Source organism: Pararge aegeria, chromosome 22 (genome assembly GCF_905163445.1).
Source record: "Pararge aegeria chromosome 22, ilParAegt1.1, whole genome shotgun sequence".
Classification (NCBI taxonomy): domain Eukaryota; kingdom Metazoa; phylum Arthropoda; class Insecta; order Lepidoptera; family Nymphalidae; genus Pararge; species Pararge aegeria.
Window position 1 is genome coordinate 13,975,410 of NC_053201.1, and position 24,163 is coordinate 13,999,572.

At 36.6% G+C, this 24,163-nt stretch overlaps 1 protein-coding gene across 4 annotated transcripts in view; it reads right to left on the reverse strand.

Moving 5' to 3' along the window:
• Window positions 1–1,474: 1,474 nt before the first annotated feature.
• Window positions 1,475–24,163, reverse strand: part of LOC120633841 (chitinase A-like) — a 28,444-nt gene continuing 5,755 nt past the window's right edge. The window contains exons 1-2 of one of the 4 annotated variants that reach the window (XM_039904206.1): window positions 6,414–6,512; window positions 1,475–3,271 (exon numbers count right to left, since the gene is read on the reverse strand). In XM_039904206.1, coding sequence (XP_039760140.1) covers window positions 1,602–3,263 — 1,662 coding nt within the window. In that variant the 5' untranslated portion in view covers window positions 3,264–3,271; window positions 6,414–6,512 and the 3' untranslated portion in view covers window positions 1,475–1,601. Of the gene's footprint in view, window positions 3,272–4,886; window positions 5,034–6,413; window positions 6,513–24,163 lie in introns of those variants that run through there. The other 3 variants (XM_039904209.1, XM_039904207.1, XM_039904208.1) reach the window with 3 other exon arrangements.

Here is a 24,163-nt window from a genome sequence, read left to right on the forward strand (position 1 = left end):
GGTGGGAGTGGGAGAACGCACCACTGCCATTTCTAAGCTACGTGCGTTTTAAGTAATTTTTTCAAATTTCACTTGCTTCAACGGTGAAGGAAAACACCGCCAGGGACCTGCATGAGTGGGAGTTCTACATAATGTTCTCAAAGGGGTGTGAAGTTCACCAAGCCGCACTGGGCCAGCGTGGTTGTCATCATCATCATATAAACCCATTACCGACCCACTACAGGGCACCCCACTCCTAACACAATGATATTACGTTACGGGGCTATGGCCGTAACAAACGAATCGGTCGTTGGCGGGCGAAGTTATCAACATCCCCTTACAATTATAAAAACATATATGTATGAACACTTCATAAATGCCTGTGATCGGCCTATATGAATAAAGCCTCCCAACAAGCAAAAGCGGTTTAATATAATTGTCATTCCACCAAAGGGCTAAGCTCGCTACCATCTTTGACTGCATTATCACATACCAAATTTTTGAAATTTTGGTTGAAATTGTCGTCAAGGCCAAACTTGCAGTAAAATTTAAAATTCTGGGGATTGAACCTGGGACCTCCTATTTATAAAACCACAGCGCTCAGTACTGCGAGGGAAGCGCACATCTTATAAGAGTAACTTCTAGGTTTTTCGTAATTCAAAAGATTTTTTAAGTTAGCCCAATATGCCCAGAAGTGGGCCAACTACAGGTAAAGGTATAAAATTATGAGAAGCGAGAATTTTTAGCTTAGATCGTTCATGCCGATGCAATGCAGGTTTGTGGGTTCTTACCATTTTAACAACATTTTCCTAAGAAGTAAGTGATACAAACCGATGTTATGCTTAAAGTTTTTGATACCTCGCTGGCGTTGTGCTGAGCGTTGTGGTCTTATAAGTGGGAGGTCCCAGGTTTGAACCCCGCCCGAAGAATTTGGGAATGTGAAGTTTATGGCTTTTCTCTGGTCTGTTCTGTTTAAAGGCTCTTAGGCCGTGGCTAGTTACCACCTTACCAAAAAAGTCGTACCGCCAAGGGATATTGCATTCTGCTACGATGTCGTGTAGAAACCGTTCAGGTTATATACTTCTAGGCTTATAACTAATATACGGCTAACTGTCTAACAGCGTAGACTGCTACCGTCTTGAATTACATAATCGCTTACCATCAGGTGAGATTGCTAACTTGCAATTGAATTATAGATAGATATACTACGACAATACACACATTGCCATCTAGTCCCAAGGTAAGCATAGCTTGTGTTATGGGTACTAAGATGAATACTGAATGTTTTTATGCATAATATACATAAATACTTATAATATAATAAATACTTATAAACACCCAGACACTGAAAAACATTCAAGTTCATCACCCAAACATTTTAATGTGGGAATCGAACCCACGGCCTGGACTCAAAAAACAGGGTCACTACCCACTTCGCCAATCGGCAGTCATTAAAATAAATATAAAAAGAAACAGGTAAAATAAAAGTGAAAAATAAATATTTACCAGTCTTTATTATAAATTAAGTTCATACATCTACGACCTACTTGAAACCTTCCTTAAAGCAAACTTACTATATAAGATCACATTCACAACTCATAGTTCAATTTGAACTGATTAATTTATGCCTGACTATTGCCGAGCCCCATGTTCATGGCGTTTAATAGATCACCATTGTCAGCGTCCACTTCCCACGCAAAGAGACCGCCTAGCTTGTTATTCCTGACATATTTACCCTTTTCGATAACCGATCTCGCGTTGTCATAGGTCACCAGATCACCAGTCGATGGCCTGAAGACGTAAGGAGCCTGGGCAACACTGTCATAATGGAACTCCCATCTGTTTTGAGCAATTTCGTTGGCAATTTCCCTATAGTCCACTACTCCATCCTGCCATGTACCCTTTACCGGCCCTGTTGCGTTTCCTGTGAAGGGATTACCATCTTTGTATCCGTTGACACCAGTCCAGCCACGGCCGTACATAGCGACACCTACAACAATCTTCTTTGGGTTCACACCTTGAGCCAATAAGTATTTAACACCAAAGTCAGTGGTGTAAGTCTCCTTTGGATTCCATGCGGGAGCATACAGTGGTGTTTGGTGACCAAGAGTGTCATTAGACCAAGCACCCTTGAAATCGTAACTCATCAAGAAAATATGGTCCATATAGTTTTGAGCTTTGCCGTAGTCTACGACCTGGATCTTGTCCCAACCGGAGCTGATAGCAGATGTCAATTCGTATTTCTTGCCAGTATCTACGGATAGTTCGTCAAGCATTTCACGCAACTCCTTCATCAGGGTGACATAGACTTCACCATCTTCCGGGCTTCCAAGATCGGGGTTAGCTCCTTTACCTCCAGGGAACTCCCAGTCAATGTCAACACCATCGAAGAATTTCCAGGTCTGAAGGAATTCTTTCACAGATCCAACGAAACGGTCCCTCTTGTCCTTAGCGGTGAAGAAGAAGAAAGGATCAGCTAGAGTCCAGCCGCCGATTGAGGGAAGAATCTTAAGGTCGGGTCTTCTTTGCTTCAATGACATCAGCTGTCCGAAATTACCCTTGTAGGGTTCGTTCCAGGAAGAGAGTCCTTTTTGAGGTTTCTGCAAAGCTGCCCAAGGATCGTGGATGGAAACCTTGAAGTCCTCTCGACCGCTGCAAGAGCGTTGTAAGGCTTGGAAACTTCCTTCAATTTCTTTCAAGCTGTCGTTGATACCATCTCCACCACATATCGGGATAAATCCGTACAATAGATGGGTAAGATTCGGAACAGGGATGCGGTCAACTGGGAACTTCCTAGGATAAACACCCCATTCCACAAAGTAAGCACCAACGACTTTCCCAGAAGTTTGCTTAAAAGGCTTATTCCTCTCGCCCATGGAATACTCTAAAGGAGGTAAATGACTTCCATCAGTGTCTGCTACCACGATCTCGGTTGGTTCGCAAGAACTGCAGCCATCTGCATTGCAGAGTTCCACTTTCATTTGATATCTGCCCCCTTTTTTAACGGGGAAGGTGGCGGAAGTTGCACTTCCCGCTCCAGACCAATACTCCTTGCCGTTCATCAGAACTTTGGCACTCGTAGCTGGGTCTCCGGACCAGACGTTCCATGTGACAGTGACGTCAGCTGCGTCATGACGTTTGACGAGCTGGTTATAAGCTGTGGCCGCTTGGTTCACTTCTACGATCGCGAATGTTCGTTCACCCCAGCCCAAGTTCGGTTTCCCGGGAGGACCGCACTCAGCAAAAGCGAGTACCGCCGCAAAGATGAACGCCTGGTGCCTCATGGCCGGTTCTAAAAACAAATAAACAAGTAAAAACCCGGGCGCGATCACCGCATTTAAGAGTCGGATGCGTACTGAACTTGCATCTGAGTGGTATCTTTTATATACAGGGAGTATAGTAGGCCAACCGCTAGCACAGAGCAAAGGAATGCCGATTCCGATTTTGAGATGCGTAATAAAAATCGTTAGCTTACTTCTCATGTCCCGGTCACGTTAGTGGGTCGGTCAAGGAGACATTATCTTTTTAATTGTCCGCGCTAATGGATTGTTTTTGAAAATGTCGTGTTAATGAACCGAGCCCGTTATGAGTAAGTGCGGTCGGATATCGGATAGATGAACCGGTGCGACAATCCTGTTCTCGTACTGAGCTACTGGTTGAGCGGTACTTCGTCCCCGTGAGAAAATAAGTACTAACTGCTGCCACAATATATGTAATGTAATATTAGTATATAAAAAAGTTGTAGGAGTAAAATAAGAGGTAAGTTCTACTACAGTTCGGAAGACTCTTTAAATGACTTGTTATGTTTTATTATAAGACCAAATTTGTTAACCTGCAATCAGGCAAATAAAGATTTGAATTTGAATTTATGATAAAGAAGTTTAGATTTAATTGATGACAGAACAAGTACGTAATTTCAATAAATTGACTCATACATTAATCTAATATATTCTATATAACATTAATGTATGAGTAAATTTATTATAGCAGTCATATTTATCTATTTTTAAGGCTCCAATGTTATTTGATCTTATTGTAATTGTTGATTATTGACCCTTTTAATTGTTTCATAGTTAATATATTTATTATTGTAATGTTTTTTCATATATATAAAAGAAACATTGTATGATCACAAGAGTCGTCAACGTGTTGATGATTGATGACAACGGATGATCGAAGATACTTTAATGATGAACTGAAATATCTGTTTATTAGTTTAGAAACGAATCAATAATATTATAACATCCTACGTCGAAAAAATGTACCGGTTTAATTTTGCATATCATTTGCATACTGTGAAGTAAAAGACTTCAACGGGTCTTTATGTACCTCTGGTACAATTTACTGGCGGGTACGAAATAATCTTTGTCCTCGTTGATCTAGTGGTTGGCTAGTTAAATGGATTAAGAGGAGCTGGGTTCGATTCCAGAGTTTGTTTTTTAATTCTCAGTTCCAGCCTGAACTCAGGAAATTTGGGGTGTTTGTTTATTTATTTTTTTCTTTCTTTGCAAATTTAGGTTAAATAAATAATAAATATAACAAACATATTTTTTCTTATTTTTATAAATTAACATATTTTTCATTCTTCTTATGGATTTAAGGTTATTAAAAAAACCGAATTTATATATCGAGTCCGAGTTTAAGAATCCCCAATACTTTTCGATCCGCCGAACCGGAGACGTAACTTGAGACCGCGCCTAACGTTGTTAAACATCACATAGAGTTCGTGAAACTTCTTTTTTCTCTAGGAATCAATTAAATCACTAGGCATCCGATTAAGTCGATTCCTTCGTTTAATGATGACGGGCATGTGCCTCTTAGAGCAAAGTAAGCCAAAAGTCTCTATTAATATCACTTTAAGTAGGTATATTTAGATAATAAATACAAGACAGGGTTTTTTTTATTACCGTAACAAGCAGATGTGCATTGGTCTTTGACGACCACTATGGCGCAGCAATGAGCGCTGCGGTTTTAAATGGGACGTCCCGTTCGATTCCCGGCAGTACAATTTTGTCTGGTTTTGATTGGTGAGAGGCTTCGGTCGTAGCTAGTTACCATCCTACAGACAAAGACGTGCCGCTAAGCCATTTAAAGTGTCGGTACGATATCGCGTAAATACTGATTGATATGACTGCCAACAGGTTAGCCCGTGACCATCTTAGACTGCATCACCACTTATCAGCAGGTTAGATTGCAGTCAACGGTTAACACGTAGTGGAATAAAAAAAAAAGTGGAAATCATTGCCTATAAAGGTTCGCAGGTTACCTTTAATTAATAAGTAAGTATTAAGACATTATTTAAACTTTAGTGCTTAGTTATCGAAAAATGTAGAGGTACTTATAATAAAACTGTAAGTTTTTTAGTTTTTATCAATTTTATTTCGTAGCTCCGTTAAATTTGAACCGTAAAAATGCAATTTTTATTTGAAAAAGTATACTATAAAGTATGTTTTGTCTAATTTTAATGAAGATCTGATAAATATTGTCGGAGATAAAGGACATAACTCTTCAGATAACAGCAATTCGCAAGGCATATGGGACAGCGATCGAATGCATGCGTACCATCCTACTATTATTAAAAATGCTACATAATAGTAATGTCTTAATTTCAATCTGTCTATGTATGTTCCGGGGGCGAGGGCTGGTTATCCTTAACACAGATAAATTCTAGCTAGGGTAGCCAGTTCGTCAACTCATTATATGTGCAATTTTGATGAAAAAAATAAACTATATTATTATTATTATAAAATGCGAAAGTGTGTGAGGATTGATGTATGGATGGATATATGTATCAACTAAAATAATGACAACGTACTAACTCAGTATACATAGTAAAATAATAGTAGGTTCACTAGACACGATGATGTTAGCATCAAATCTCATCTATTCTAGCTTCTCGATTGACTCGCGGACGAAGTCGCGAGGGTCCGCTAGTTATGTTATAAAAGTATTAACTCTAAACATTAAATATAGTAACATATATAATCAATGTTTTCAAACCATACAAAATAACAATTCTGTTCCTTTGAATAGTGGCTGTATTTACTTTCAATAAGTCAAATCTGTATTTCAGAAATCCGCCAAAGCATTCTCGGCAATGAAACTTAGACGGCCGATTGTCGTGGCCAGCGACCCTGCTTTCTGAGTCCAACGCCGTGGGTTCGATTCCTACCACTGGAAAATGTTTGTGCGATGAACATTAACGTTTTTCAGTGTCTGGGTGTTTTTTATAAGTATTTGTGTATTTACTGATGAATATTCATAAAAAATTTCATCAGTCATCTTAGTACCCATACCACAAGGTACGCTTACATTGGAGCTAGATGGCTATATGTGTATTATCGTAGTATATATATATATATATATATATATATATTTATTAAAATATATATATGTTATGTAGTTAGAAAAGACAATTGTTTAAAAAAACTTACCAAACTTACATAAAACTTTTGAAATAAATCTAAATAATACTTAATTATTTTAATTCACATTGTAAAAAACAAATAAATCAAGACATTATCGCACAAAACAATAGTTGCTAATAAGAGTAAATACAGATTAACTATCGCTTACATAGGAAGTGATAAGAATTATTATCAGAATAGATAGTGTTTATGAATCAACTTGAAATTTTCCTTCTATTTCCTTAGTTTTACATGGAAATTTAATGCAATGATTATATACTTAAGAATTTCCTTCTTGCCCGTTGGTCTAATGGTTAGCATGTTCAACTACGCATCACAAGGTCCTGGGTTCAAATCTCAGGTCGGGCCAAAGTTGTTAGTTATTATGTGTTTTCAGTTAGAAGTCAAGAAGTGTCCGGAGTCAAGAAATTGGCGGTATCAACCCCAATTCTAGCTAAACGGGATATCGCAATAATATTGGTTAATATAAATATTAATGTATATCCCTATCCCTACTAATATTATAAATGTCAATGTATGTTTGTTTGTTACGCTTTCACGCAAAAACTACTTAACCGGTCCTCATGAAACTTTGTACACATATTCTTGGAAGTGTTAGAAGTAATATAGGATACTTTTTATCCCGGCATTAAGTCGGTTCCTTTAGGAGATGGGATGAAAGAGTTTGACGATTTTACACCATAACTCCGACAAATTATAACCGATTTAAATAATTATTTTTGTACTATAGAGGTTTTAATATGTGTTTAATTTTGACCAAACTGTGTAGATCTGTTAAATGTGGTTGGAGATAGAGGACAGAACTCCTTAGCGGACAGCAGCAAACCTCTCATTTAAGGCTTAGCGATACTGAGTGCTTTCAATTATTTTAGAACTACAACTAAATTGAATGCCACATCAAAAAACAAAATCAAACGCAGACAAAGTCGCGCGCAACAGCTATACTGTACAATAAATAGTGAAAATATATTATACTAAAAATAAAGTCAAAGTCAAAAATATCTTTATTCAAGTAGGCCCATAGATGGCACTTTTACATTACACGAGAAATGTGTACATGGTAGTGAAATGATGGAGATAACTACATGCGTCAACATAAAACTATTGCTGCGAGGGTTCCAACAGCCCCTGGTCTAAGAAGCCCACAACAAACTTAGCCGGCTATTCTATTTTGCTATCACCATCTCACATTTCCATTTAAATTGTTAGAAGAGCAACCTGGTTAGAGCAATTACACACACAAGCTTCTTTATCGATTAGTAGTAGACATAGTTTTTTATACTTTTTACCTTATACCTTTGAACTTTTTCAGAGACATCTCCAAGACTTCAATGTATAGTATATTGCATATAGTAATATATAGTATATTATTGTTTTTGCTTGGGATTTCTGCCTAATCTTTCGAGTTGAATCATTATAAGGGACAGATTGACCTACTAACCCGAATATCGTATCGTTATCTCAAACAATAATTATTATTTGTGTTTGCAGAGACGGAAGAAGTCATTACAGTAAAACGTTCGTGGAATATCTTATTCGTCATAATATTTTCAAGGTTCCGCAGTAAAACCTCAAACCCACGATCTACGTCTCAAATTATAGGTATATCAACAAATACAGATAAATCATTTATACTCATATATATGATTTATCTGTATATTATGTAGTATTAGTATGTAACGTATCAATTATTTATTTTTAAATTGAATGTTGCACTATCCCGTTTTCCGTACTATACATGCTTCATCAACCAAAGGTTGTCTGGAGGAGATAGCTTCAAGCGCCTTTGCGCATATATATTTATTTACCTTTTGTCTTGTTCAATTTGTTTTATTTTCTGTATGTGCAATAAAAACTTTCTATCTATCTATCTACAGTAACCTAATTTTTCAGATGGAAGATGAATTTAGTAATGTCAAAATCAAATAGTGAGAGATGGCAATAGCTACATACGTTAACTTAAAACTAAAGCTTCGAGGCTTCCAAACGCACAAACTAAGCCGTGTGCTATTTTTGTTGTCACCATCTCACACTTTTTATTTTATTTATAAGTATCAAGATAGACGGAAAACCGTTGTCTATAAACAGAGCAACACATCACAGGGCATCCAAGGAGCACGATCTGCAACATGTCGCTCTGTGTCCATCAATTCGCGTCGTAGTTGTTAAACCTCATGTGCCTGATATAACGCTTGTACGCCCTTCAAACCGGAACAAAGGATTGCAACAATGCCGATTAGTGACAGAAATAAGCACGGCGATAGGACTTCCCCTGACGAGAATTTCACTAAAAGCTCTAATACCACTAAACTATTTAAAACTATTTAAAAAGCCACCTGGTTAAAGCAATCATTCATATCCAAGCTTTTTTATCAATGCTGTAATTTGACGGCCGATTGGCGCAGTTTGGAGCGACCCTGCTTTCTGAGTCTGTGGATGACGACGCTGACTGACTGACTGACGCTGTGGGTTCGATTCCCACTACTGGAAAATATTTGTGTGATGAGCATTAATGTTTTTCAGTGTCTGGTTGTTTAAATGTATATTCTAAGTATTTATGTATATTATTTATAAAAATATTCATCAGGCTTCTTAGTACCCATAACACAAGTTGCCTGTCGTAGTATATTTATTTATGAATAATATACAAAAAATACTTATAACACACAGATAAACATCCAGACACTGAAAAACGTTAATGTTCATAGCACAAACGTTTTCCAGTAATGGGAATCGAACCCACAGCGTTGGACTCAGAAAGCGCGGTCGATGCGCAAGAATATTCATCAGTCATCTTAGTACCCATAACACAAGTTACGCTTACTTTTGTCGTATAATCATTATTAGCTAATTTATTTATTTATCTGTTAGCGCTGTAACAACGAATTTGGTTATCAATGACACACAGATTGAAAAAGGAGGAAATAATCTTGTATGTCTACAGAACCCTACGTTACTCGGGTTCAGATACACACTTGACTGGACATTTTATTATTATTATAATTAAGAGTAGCCCTTGACTGTAATCCGCTGACAAAATTATGAATCAATTAATTTATTAATATTCATTTGTTAGTAGCTGCTGCTCACGTTATTCGTCCGGGTTGATTAGGGTTTTTTACAAATCCCGCGGGAACCGTTTGTGTCCCTGAAATAAAAACTTGTTTAGTTTTGACTTAACTTGATTGAGTAAGTATCATAGTTACTAGTAGGTAAAACTATTGTAAAGTTATTTTAATGATACATGACAATGATACATGTTATATTTATTTATGTTTTTTGTTTTTTTTTTCTTTTTTTTTGTTCTCATTTCAATCTGTATAATTTTATCAACTATGTATTTAAGTAGTGTAATTGGTGTTAACCGTACTGATTGAATTAAAATAAATAAGAAGCCTATGTTACTCTCCATTCTTTCAACTAACTCAAGCGCTGAGTCGAATCCGGCAGGGGCGATTGGGAAACATAATTTTTGAATTTTCTGTGTTCTGATCAGGTGGGTAGCTTCGGCCGTGGACGAAGACGTGCCGCTAAGCGATTTAGCGTTCCGGTGCGATGTCGCGTAAAGACCAATACGGGTATGACTACCAAACTCCCTAACCGGTTAGCCCGAAGTATTCAAAACAGTATACCCACAGCCAGGCGTACAATTATAGTATGTAAAATCAATGTCAAAATTTATTTAATTATGATTATTAATAATTAAAACAAAAGTGAAACAATAAAAAAAACGCGTGTGTACTTTCCTAGTCATTATGAAACAAATAAATTAAAACTAAACAGATTCTTTTGAAACGGTTTTTTATAATATTAGTATGCATGGAATATGATAACAGAAGCCTTTCGCTGCACCCTCGATTAATTATACAATTTAGCATTACACGCTCGTTTGGCTTGTGGCACTTTGTGGCGTTATAATTGACAGCACGGCTTCATCATGCTGACACTTCGATATTTCATTTTATGACACAGAGTGCATCACGCCTTCGGTCGAGGCTTCGGTCGTGGTAAACCATAGTTTAAAAACATTAAGGTATTTAATTAAAAGCGTTGTAAGCGTTGTGATAAGTATGAGCGTCCCGGTTCAATTTCCGGCTGGTGCAATTTGGGAGTTTATAACTTCTGATCTGTATTTTTTTTGATCCCGTCTAGCGGGAGGCTTCCCGCTACCATTTTCGACTGCATCATCACTTACTACCAGGTGGGATTGCTGGCGAGGGCTGTATATAGTCATCATCATCATCAAATTTGACGGCCGAGTGGCGCAGTGGGCAGAGAGCCTGCTTTCTGAGTCCAAGGTCGTGGGTTCGATTCCCACAACTGGAAAATGTTTGTGTTATGAACATGAATGTTTTTCAGTGTCTGGATGTTTATCTGTATATTATAAGTATTTATGTGTATTATATTCATGATAAAATATTCATCAGCTATCTCAGTAGCCATAACACAAGCTACGCTTACTTTGGGGCTAGATGGCGATGTGTGTATTGTAGTAGTAGTATATTTATTTAATAATTTAAAAATAAAAAAATCAACCGATAGACGTCCACTGCTGGACATAGGTCTTTCGTAGGGAGTTCCAAATTCCAAGGTTTTGTGCCGCTTGGATCCATCGGCTACCTGCGACGCGCCTAATGTCGTCCGTCCACCTCGTACCAACGCTGCGTTTACCAGTGCGGGGCTGCCATTCCAGCACCTTGGGACCCCAATGTCCATCCCTCCTCCGAACTATGTGTCCCGCCATTTGCCACTTCAGCTTCGGCAGTATATAGTAGTATAGTGGAATAAAAAAAGGAACCGTACGTCGCGTAATATGAAATTTTCATTATCAATTTGAAAAAGGCAAGAGTTATCTACTTCAAAATGTATTGATAAAAAACTGACTCTTTAATGGAAGGATATTATTTTTATGTCTAAAAATGATGTTTTGATATCACATCTATACTTATAAAAAAATTGGAGTGCCATGTATTAGAATATATATACGGAACATACACCGAAATAATATCTTTTACAATTTTTGTCTGTTAGTCTGTCTGTTTGTTCCGGCTTTTATTTTAACTGACTTCAAAAAGGAGGTTCTCAATTCGTCGGAATCTCTTTTTTATGTACGTTACCCGATTACTCTAAGAACCGATTTAAAAAACTTTTATTTTGTTTTAAAGGGCATACTTTCCAGGTGGTCCCATTTAAATGTTATCGAAATCGGTCGAGCTTTTATTAAAAACACAAATTGTAACCCAAAGTAGTATTTTTTTTTTTTGCTTTTTAGTTCCTGGGCGTAAGTGGAAGTGGGTTTTTTTAAAATAAAATATAAATAAAATTTTAATTAATTCGCTTATTTCTAAAAGACTAGCTATTGCCCGCGACTTCGTCTGCGTTTGATTTTGTTTTTTGATGTGGCATTCAATTTATTTGTAGTTCTTAAAAAAATTAAAGTATTCAGTATCGCTAAGCCTTAAATGAGGGGTTTGCTGCTGTCCGCTAAGAAACTCTATTCTCAATCTCCAACATCATCAGATCCACACAGTTTGGGCAAAATTAAACACATATTATAACCTCTATAGTACAAAAATACTTATTTAAATAAGTTATAATTTGTCGTAGTTATGGTGTAACATCGTCAAACACTTTCATCCCCTCTCCCAAAGGAACCGAGCTTAATGTCGGGATAAAAAGTATCCTATATTACTTCTAACACTTCCAAGACTATGTGCACAAAGTGTCATAAGGATCGGTTAAGTAGTTTTTGCGTGAAAACGTAACAAACAAACTTACATTGACATTTATAATATTAGTAGGGATTGCTACCTATATACTTTAATCTATTTAAGACCAGACCATTTTTTACAACTTGTTGTATTTCTGTATTACTGACCTTTCGCAAGCGGATAAAGCAGTACGTTTTTTTTTTTCGTTTACCATTATTTCAGACTGAAATCTAATTCTTACTGAAATTAAATAACTCTACTTCTCGATAAATACCTCAGTAATTATGAAGAAGAATTGTTAATAATGACAATGCTTAGAAAAACTGGCAATACACGTGATCAGAATAAGGAAATGTTTATCCATATTTGATAAGGATCAGTAACATCGGTGGGCTATCATCAAATTCTAGGGCAGTCGGTTAGCCTAAAAAACCAACAACCGTAAATTAGCATTTCGCGACATAGTAAAAACACATTGTTGTTAGTCTATACTAACATAACAACTGGGAATGTCTGTTTGTTTATTTCAGACCTATACGACTCAATTTTAATATCATTAATTGAATTCAAATTCAATATTTCTTAATTCATGTAGGCCTATCACAGGCACTTATGAAGCGTTCATACATATATGTTTACATAATTGTAAGGGGATGGTGATAATTTCGTAAACCAACTTAAACCTAAAGCTACGAGGGTTCCAAACGCGCCCTGGTCTAAGAAGAGCCCACAACAAACTTAGCCGGGTAATTTTTTTTTTTGTTATCACCATCTCACAGTTTGTTTATTAAGCTGTGAAGCTAAAGCAAAACACCCAAGCTTTTTTATCGTTCAGTAATCCTTAATATTATAATAGGATTTTTCTCGTTGATTACTGCCTTGTTGATCTAGTGGCTAGCATATTCAACTAAAAACAAAGAGTTCCTAGCTTCTACTCCCTGTTCGGGTCAAAAATTATTTAAGGTATTTTTTAATCAAAACATTTTCAGTAGGTATCAGGAGTTAAGAAATTGGCGGTCAACCCCCGTGCCGTAAGCGAGCACGTAAAGCCGTCGGTCCCGGTTAGTGTTACTCAATTGCGGTTAAAGCCCACCAACCCGCATTGGAGTAGCGTGGTGGGTCTAAAACCGTATTTCTTATGAGAAAACAGGCATTTGCCCAGCAAATTGTCATTAATAAGTTGCGGATAGTGATAATGATGATTATTTGATAATTATAAATCACTTTTAAATTCAAAATTCAAAATTCATTTATTTTAAGTAGGCCTAACATAAGCACATTTGAAACGTCAAGTCTGTCTGTGTGTTAAAAGTCAAAAAATATCTTTATTCAAGTAGGCCCATAGGTGGCACTTTTGATGCGTACATAAGAATTACACGGTAGTGAGATGATGGCGATAACCACATTCGTAAACTTAAAGCTACGAGGGTTCCAAACGCGTCCTGGTCTAAGAAGCCCACAACAAACTTAGCAGGTTTTTTTTTTTTTTTGTAGTGACTCTACCACCGGTTCGGAAGGCAGATTCTACCGAGAAGAAGCCGACAAGAACCTCAGCAGTTGCTCTTTTCCAACATCAACAATTTAAATATTACATTTTAAAATTCATTTTCACAAGATAGTGATAGATGAAAGCGGAGCCGGATGCTTCCAAGCAACCTTGTCATATAGCTTCATTCAACGCTAAACACAAACAAAAATACATTCCCGGAATCTTATTTTTCACAAACGACTGACATTATATTTATTCTCGACGTATTATATTGATCGAAGGTCTTTTTTTATCCTGGAAATATACCCAAAACTAATATTGATGAAATAAAGCAAATAGATAGCTTTTATTCTGTAGATATACGTTTAAGTACGGAGTACGGAAGTTAAATACGGAGAGTATCTTGTGGTTGGTCTACCGGATATCTTACGTAATCATAAAGTCCTGGTACTTCGACATAGTGCGGTCAAATATGTTTGGGTAATTTTTCTTTACCGGAATTAGAGAATTGACGGTTTCTATCACGTGCCTATGAGAGCATGTTAAGCCGTCGATCTGGGTTATTGTCATCATCATCATATCAACCCATACTGGCCCTCTACAGGGTCTCCTCCTACAATGAGAAGGGTTTATGTACGTAGTCCACCACGCTGGCCCAATGCCAGTGGCGTGCACGTCATACATGCACAAAAGCACTGCCCAACCCTAAAATTTTTATAAAACTGGTATAAAAGGAGGATTTCTGCCATTTTATGCAATTTACCTGATGCATGCATACCCTGGTAGGAAACCCAGTGCACGCCATTGCCCAAAGCGGATTGCAAGCGAGCGATTGTCACTAACATGTGATAATAATCGTTAAAACCCACAAACCCGCATTGGAGCAGCATGGTGGGACTGAACACAGCGTCTTAAATTCCCCGAGTCAAAGCGCGGACAAAGTCACAAGTTATAGATAGTGGCTTTATAAAGCTTATCGCCCATGTCGCGGATGGGTCGGGCAATGAGAAATCTGGTCCACATTAACATACAATGCGCAGTGGGCGTTATCCACCCGGTGTCGACGACCTCGCGAAGTGCAAGGCGAAATGTAAAGGCTGGTTTAGCATGGAAATTAACTTATTATCCGAACGTTAAAATGTTCTAGTTTTAGTAAGCTTTACAAATAATAAGAAGCAAAGAGTTTCTTCCCACGTGTTTTGTACGAGGCGATTAAGGGAATATAACTAATAAATAAATCCCTATACCTACTAATATTATAAATGACAATGTAAGTTTGTTTGTACAGCTATTCTTGGAAGTGATAGAAGTAATATAGAAACTTTTTATCCCGACATTAAGCTCGGTTCCTTTGGAGAGGGAATGAGTGTTTGACGATTTTACACCATAATTCAGACAAATTATAACCGATTGAAATAATTATTTTTGTACTATAGAGGTTATAATATGTGTTTAATTTTGCCCTGATAAATGTGGTTGCAGTTAGAGGACAGAACTCCTCAGCGGACAGCAGCAAACCCCTCATTTAAGGCTTAGCAATACTGAATATTTTTTTTAGAATTACAACTAAATTGAATGCCACATCAAAAACAGACGAAGTCGCGAGCAACAGCTAGTAAATAATAAATATACTACGACAACACACACATTGTCATCTAGCCACAAAGTAAGCGTAGCTTGTGTTATAGGTTGTACTAAGGTGACCAGTGGCGTGCACTTAATAGATGCACAAAAGCACTGCCTTCCCTAAAATTTATATATACCCCGTATAAGATGAGGATTTTTGCCATTTTATGCATGTTTCCTGCTGTATGCATATCCTGGTAAGAAACCCAGTACACGCCAATGAAGATGACTGATGAATATTTTTATGAATAGGATACATAAATACTTATAATATACATACAAACACCCAGACATTCATGTTAATCACACAAACATTTTCCAGTTGTGGGAATCGAACCCACGGCCTTGGGCTCGAAAGCAGGGTCGCTGCCCACTGCGCCAATCGGCCGTCAAAAATAAAAAACCAAGGTAAGTAATAAGTACCCAAATAATTTTAAATACATGAATACCAAGGACAAGTTTTCTGCACAATCGGCCCCTTGATTCGGTTTTTTTGTTGTCACAATCTCACATTGTCATTTAAAATGATTACAAGTGCAACCTGGTTAGAGTTAGCTCTTTTATCGATCGAGTTCTTTACACTATATAGGACTTTTCTATAAGCTTACGTTTAATACAAACTTTGTACTTTTTAAGAGACATCTCCAGTGCCTCTGAGCCTACCTCTTGACACCGAATTAAAAAACATATAGTCACATAATCGCATAACAAATTGAATGCGCTACTGCTATGTCTATGCCAGCAATTAGCATAGTTATCACATCAAACCACAGACACATTACAAGCTTGGTATTTCGCGTAAACCATGGTTTAGTGCAAAATTCAGCGGATCGTGATCGCGGCGATATTGACAAACAATTTATTGTAGGCCACTAATGTCACAAATGTCACATGCCTAGAGATGGGGCCACAGCTTCGTCTCATAAGCGACTGTGTTTTTTTATAAATAACTAGCGTACCCAGCCCGCTTCGCCGGGCTAGATTTTGCTTTATTTTATTTAAACAATAAACTTACATCATTAAATTTTTAATTTAAGTCTCATAATATATTAAATCATTTATTTCTCTCCGTATTCATTCTCTTCTATTCTCTTCTCGAGCGGGTGAAGATCATTATCTACACCCATGTACACCCAACAATAGAATATCATCATAGTAAATAAAAGCTGTATTTAACAGTTTGACATTTCAAAAATAGGAGTGCTCCGATCGTCACCAACCTTTACAGGATTACTCGCCAGGTCAATCCGGAGATTCCCTGAAAGTTTCATTGAAATCGGTCTAGTCGTTTCGGAGCCTATACGGAACACACCCACACACTATCTCTCAATTTATATAATTGTATACAGTTGTACAATAAACTACCAGTTGATATCTTGGAGATGTCTCTGAAAAAGTTCAAAGTTTGTATTACACGTAAGCTTATAGAAAAGTCCTTTTATAGTATTAAGGACTACGTCAACGATAAAAATTCTTGGATGTAAATTATCGCTCTAACCAGGTTGCCTCTTTAATAGTTTAAAATGAAAATGTGAGATGGTGATAACAAAAAAAAACCGGCTAAGTTTGTTGCGGGCTCCTGCTTAGACCAGGGCGCGTTTCGAACCCTCGAAGCTTTAGCTTTCAGTTGACGAATTTAGTTATCGCCATCAACTCACTTCTATGTCATATTTTACATCTAATATACGCATTAAAAGTGCCATCTATGAGCCTATTTGAATAACGAAATATTTGACATTGACTTTATAATTACAATATTATTGTATTGCGAATTATTTGTTTAGTAGTGCCTAAGAAAACCACAGCACGCGTCGCCTGGTAAAGAAGTTAGTGCTAAAACGACGAACGACCGATTTTATTTTAGCATACGTTCCACTCGAGGCTTCAACCGACTTGAAAAAGTAGGTTATCAATTCGGATGTTGGAAAGAAAGAAAGAAAATAATATTTATATAGTTTTAAGAAGCAGATATATTTTTTAATGCATAACTCCTTGATATGTAGACGGATTTATAAATTTATTTTTTGTTTGAAAGGAGTTGATTCCGAAATGTAAAATTGAATCCAAACGTGACAAACTCGTAATTCATTTGAGGTCACATTTTCAAGCTCTGAGAAACAAAGATAAACTGAGAAACCGCACTATTTAGCAAAAATTGTTACACCATGGCAATAAAAATCTATAATAAACTTCCACCCAATCTCAAAAGACTTTAAATAAAACATTTTATGCAAAACTTGAAGAAATGGTTGCAATGTAAAAATTTCTACTGCGTAGATGATTCTATCTATCTATCGATCTATCTATCTATCTATCTATCTACATAATTTCGCTAATCATTAAGCCAAAGCAGTGGCCTAGGATAATCTCGAGGATGGCCCGACCTTTCTGCATTGTGTTCAGCTCTTTTATATGTTGTTCTTGTAATTAATCGGTTGAATCCGCTTGCGTAATTCAATCGATGTTCGCAAAAAGGGCATTATTCCACTTTACTTACTATAATGTGATCCAATACGTTCTCCACATAATACTTAGGTTTGTTTTCGCGTGCGGTTATTTTAATTTGCTTTGAACGAATTTTTAATTTATATTCTCAAAGTCCAACAGTTTTATCTTTCATGATCCGCAGCCTATTAGTGTCGCAGACCTCATCTTTCCTAGGGGATACGGTTTCCGAGCGTTGACCCACCACGCTACACCAAAGCGGTTTTGTGGGTTTAAACGACTATTACAACGAGAAAGTGATAGTGTGGTTTTGTTCACCGTTTAGAAACTATTTAATTTTTTGTACGAAATTGGAAGATTTATGTAACCTAAATAACAGTGGCGTGCAGTGTTTTTGACCAGGTTATGCATAAAGAAAGAAGAAGCCATAAAATGGAAAACTCCTTCGCATTTATGATTTATACAAAAATGATAGAATAGGCAGAGCTTTTGTGCATGTATGAAGTGCACGCCAATGCTACATAATGAATCAACATCTACTCGTATATGCTATTGTATGTGTTTAACATGCCGGTCAGTGACCTAGTTATTGTATTTACAAAATGAATAATACAATATGACGTCACTGTTTCGTACGCATAAGTAAATCGCAGTGTACTAATGAGGGACGATTTGGTTTGGAGGAAGGATTTGACCACCGATTGGCGCAGCGGGCAGTGACTCTGCTTTCTGAGTCTAATGCCGTGGGTTTGATTCCCGCGACTGGGAAATGTTTGTGGGATGAACACACAGAATTAAGAACATACAGAAGCCGGGCACACGACTAATATTTTATATATTACACGGTCTCTCGAACAAACGGTTAGTCACTCCGTACCATTTAGCAGTAGACAGTCAAATTCAAAATTCAAATCCAAAATTCATTTATTTTAAGTAGGCCTACTTTATAAGCACTTTTGAATGTATGTATGTTTGTAGCGACTCTACCACCGGTTCGGAGATGAGCCGGAAAAACACCCTGTAGTTGCTCTTTTCCAACATCAACATTTACATAAATTTTTCTATCTTGGGAGATGAGAGCGAAGCTGGCTGCTTCCAATCAACCTTGTCATTAAGGAATTCATCAAATGTATAGTAATATTACTGTGTTTTTACACATTTTTTAAATGTATGTATTGGTAGTCAAGAATAATCTTAGGAATCATGTTGTAAAAGCGAATACTCAACCCCACAAAGGAATTCTGCACTTTCGCAGACGATATGCAGATATCAGTAACTATCTAAAATAAATAAATAAATATACTACGACACACACGCACACACGCACACACACGCACACACGCACACACACGCACACATCGTAATATAGCCCCAAAGTAAGCGTAGTTTCTGTTATGGGTACTAAGATAGCTGTTGAATATTTTTATGAATATAATACACATAAATACTATTAATATACAGATAAACACCCAGCCACTGTAAAACAATCATGTTAATCACACAAACATTTTCCAGTTGTGGGAATCGAACCCACGGCCCAGGACGCAGAGAGCAGGGTCGCTACTCTAATGTCTCAGCTAAATGTTCACCATAAAATGGGAAAATGGGAAAAAGTTTGTGAGCTAGCAACATTCCGCGGGTGTAAAGTGCTATATGTGCGCGGGGCGTTTTCAGTTTTTTGGACGCAATACATTTTTATTTATTTATTTGAGAATTTGGGTTAGTATACCTACAGGTCTTAAATATTATGGTTATCTCTTAACCAAATCCCGCTTGACAGCATGATACCTATAATTCAATAATGGCTGAATGAGCATTCTGTATGTTCTTCATTCTATGGATGAACATGAATGTTTTAAGTGTATGGGTGTTTATCTGTTTATCATAAGTATTTATGTATATCTATATATATATATTCATCAGTCATCTTGGTACCCATAACACAAGCTACGCTTACTTTGGGGCTAGATGGCGTTGTGTGTTTTGTCGTAGTATATTATTATATTATTATTAAAGCGGTGATAGCGCCGAGTTCGAATCCTTAATCATATCTAACTTTTCTAAGTTATGTGCGTTTTAAGTAATTAAAATATCACTTGCTTTAACGGTGAAGGAAAACATGGTTAGGAAACCTGCACGCCTGAGAGTTCTACTTAATGTTCTCAAAGGTGTTTGGAGTCTACCAATCCGCACTGGGCCAGCGTGGTGGACTACGGCCTTAACCTCTTCTCATTGTGCGAGGAGACCCGCGCTCTGTAGTGGGCTGGTAATGGGTGGATGTGATGATGGCATATCTTATAAATCAGATAAACACAGGCAATCATTTTAATATCAAATTTAAAAATTAGTCAAAATATAACACAAAAAATGTCAAGTAAGTCGAAAATAATTCTGCCAACAGAGATCTCTCTTAGCTTGCGCTGCGTAAACCGTTACAGTAAGATAAGTTATTTATGTTGGGACTGTTTCTCTTTAACAGTTTAAAAAAAACACTTCTTAATCTCACGGAATATCAAGAATGCAAAGCAGACGAAGTCGCGAGCATCCGCTAGTGTACTGTTAAATCTTTGAAATCGAGTGTATTTCTAACAAGGAATACACTCGATTTCATAGATTTGACGACCTCACTGGCGCAACGGTGAGCGCTGTGAATTTAAGCACGAGATCCCGGCTTCGATTCCAGCAGCAGCAATTTGGGAATTTATAATTTCTGAATTTTATCTGGTCTGGTCTGGTGGGAGGCTTTGGCCGTGGCTAGTTAGTACCCTACTGACAAAGACGTGCCGCTAAGCGATTTAGTTTTCCGGTGCGATGTCGCATAGAAACCGATTAGTATGACTATGTAGAGTATGATGAGTGTTCTATGGGAGTATGACTACCATACTCCCTAACAGGTTTCCCGATACCATTTTAGACTGTATCATCACATACCATCTATGGTTTTTTGTACCATGTTCAAGAAAAAAAATTAATAAATAAATAATATTGTACCTACGTACCATCTAACTGGGCTAACTTGTAGTGGAATAAAAATAAACTAAATATACGTTAAGTACACTAGTGAATTTCTGCAATCATCAATTTAATTATTAAGTTTATATTATATTAACATCACAGTATAAGTAGAGTATAATGGCAATATTTAGAATAAGCAAGTAATCGGAACTAATTACAGCGTCTTTATAAAATAGTTCATCTCAGAGCTATAAAAATAACTCCATGTGCATAACATTATATTATTATGGCACACTAAGATGATGAAATATTTATAATTGTTTATTTATTATTATATATACGAGAACGTTTCTTACTTTACTTTACATGCCTTTTTCGATATTTTTCTTATGTTTGTTTAATCCCAAATAGATTTCCCGATTAGTTAACCTGTACAATTTGATTATATTAGCTTGTCTGCTTAAAAAAACGCGTAAATATTTTGCAAAAATTGATTAATTTATTGATTAGAAATGTCATATAAAAGAGCTATGAATGAAGGATTTTTTTACTTAATAATTTTAAGCCGGACGGAATTTTTTTTCCGCTATCAATAGTCTTAGTTCGGACACTAATAGTCTAGATGTTGGTAATAAAGTAGTTCTAAAGTAGTTCTACTTATAACATACATCATAATCCGGAAATATTCGAAGAAGAGCCATTTTCTCAAAGTCTTTCTATCGGTGCACTCTTTTGAAACAGAGTGTTAGAGCATTATCTATCGTTTAAATAGTATATTTATCACTTGTTACTTATTATTCTGTATTGCATATTTTTGACCTACACCACAATAAAATCATCTTACTCACATCCTGGGGTAGCTGGAAGAGATCTCTTATAGAGCTTTCCTCTGTATTGCGATCCCCACAACTGGAAAATGTTTGTTTGATATATATTAATGTTTTTCAGTGTCTGGGTGTATGTCTGTATTTCATAAGAATTTATGTATACTGTTTATAAAAACAGCCATCTTGGTACCCATAACACAAGCTACGCTTATTTTGGGGCTAGATGGCGATGTTTTTAATGTCGTAGTATATTTATTTATCGATTTATTTATATATTATAAGCTCCAACTTTTCCATAGAGATGTCCAAAGAGAAGTTTATCTTTTGTGTAACAAAAATTACTGTAACATTTTATGACTGGACCGCTGTTTACCTATATTAACATATGTTTTTTTTTTAGTCTTTGACAAAGGGGAAGTGAATCTAGCCTTAAAAGAAAGGTTCGCCCATCAATATACTCTACCTATCCCGATCACTGAGATCATCATGGAAGCGATTGCTATATATTTCTTTAAATTTTACAATAAAAGTGTATTCATTCATTCATTCGTTCATTCATTCATTCATTCATCATTAAACACAACTGGTGGATTTTTTTTGAAAGTTTTTTCAATGCATTGTGAACGCATCTTTACCAATCAGCAAATCCATATGCCCTGCGCTCCAGTTTTCGAGTACCGTTGCGATTATCCTAACTGTTAAAATATGTCTATGTCATGCTACAAGTCGGTTAGTCCAATATCCCATACTATCATTTTCTAGACACAAATGTTGCTTCGTTATCGAATTATTTGGTAGGAATAAAGCTTTCTGTTTCAGAGCTCGTCCGGAGAAGTACTATCGCCTTATGTCGTCGCAAAGAAGCCTTGCTGACGCCAAGCTTACGAGTACATATACACAGTGGCGTGCACAGAGGGTATGCACAGAGTATGCAGATGATATAAAATGAAGAAAATCTCCAGTACGAGTTATAAATACTTAAGGCTAGGCTTTTGTAACTCTCACAATGCCTATTCTTAAGTTTTTTATAACTCGTACTGGAGATTTTCTTCATTTTATATCATCTGCATATCTCTATGCATATACATATGCCTGTAATTACACAAGCGACCTCGCCCTTCAGACCGGAACACAGCACTGCTTGGCAGCAGAAATAAGCATATTGACGCAAAAAAATTGAAACGTTGACGCACAAAGTACTCACTTTTCAGTAGAGCCGAAACAGTTATGTGATTTTAGAAAAATATCGTAAATTTTTTACGATCAAACCGACAAAGACTATATTTTGGGAACAACTTTCTGTTATAATTAGCAATAAAAAGCCGCACCAAAAATAAATTTGGACTGGCTATTTTGCATAATTTGGCAATGGTAGAATTTAGTTCATACAGCATAAACGCTGTAAATGAAATAGACATATGTATGGCGGACTCCGATTATACTTGTCTTCTAATACGTAAAATGCTTTTAAATAACAACCAAATACAAAAACTGCTACCTTTAGTTTCGTATAAACGTTTCGTTTTAATTATATGGATAACTAAAGTGTCTAAACTATTGGCCTTAGACTAAAAAACACATAATTTGGTGTGTTTTAAATTATTAATGATACAGTACTTTTCCGAATGAACTGTCACAAAAAACTCTTTTATTTATAAATGTAATATTCAGCCTTAGTTGGAACGCTAAACAATTTTGTACAGAGAAATCTCCACTATAATTTATATTGATGAAAGTAGAAAAAAAAAATTACCAAAGTAAACTTAAAAGCTTCTATTATGAATAAATTTAATAACTCAATTCAAACAGACAACTAATGACAAACAGGTGTTCACACTTGTACGAGTAGTAATGGCCTCATAAGAAAGCTCAGAATCACTCAGCGGGCGATGGAGAGAGCTATGTGGAGTATCTCTACGTGATCAAATCAGGAATGAGGAGATCCAGACCAGAGTTATCGACATAGCTCACCCAATCGCAAAGCTGAAGGGGAAATGGGTTATGAGTGGGGCACATAGCTCGGAGAACCGATGGACGTTGGGGACCTTCACCTAATAAAATATTTAATTGCTTAGAACGCACATAACTCCGAAAAGTTAGAGCTGCGTGCAGGGTATCGAACTCGGTCCCCCAAAAAGGGAGTCTAAGGTTCCCGGCTAAAATCTTATAGGAACTAATATATTAAGCTGAAGATTTTGTTTGTTTACTTGAAGGCGATGATCTCAGGAACTACAGGTCCAATTTGAAAAAACTGCATCAGCACTTAACACCGGGTAAGATTGCAGTCAAGGGCTAACTTGGATTATTTTTACTATCACCATAATTTAACTTATATAGTTATGAAAATCGTCGTATGTATTGAAAATACTGTTGCATCGCTAAAATGCAAATTGTATGCACGTGAGGTCAACGTACATGTTTATCTAAGAGCGTTGGACTTTTACAAATCACGTTTACCCTCGTTGTAAATACGCGTGAACCATATTCCTTGGATTTAAGGTTCATAATTCAGGGATAAATAGTATTTTGACAGCAAAAAGGAAGTGGCATCTTCCAGATTAAATCGAAGGGACAAATAACGGGATATGTAACGGATCATCATCAAGTAGCACGTCTAAGAGATGTCTAAGAGACTGACGTTACTGTTCATACAGCACTCTACCTTCGTAATCTTTTATATCATTCGTATAGGAGTCAACAAAA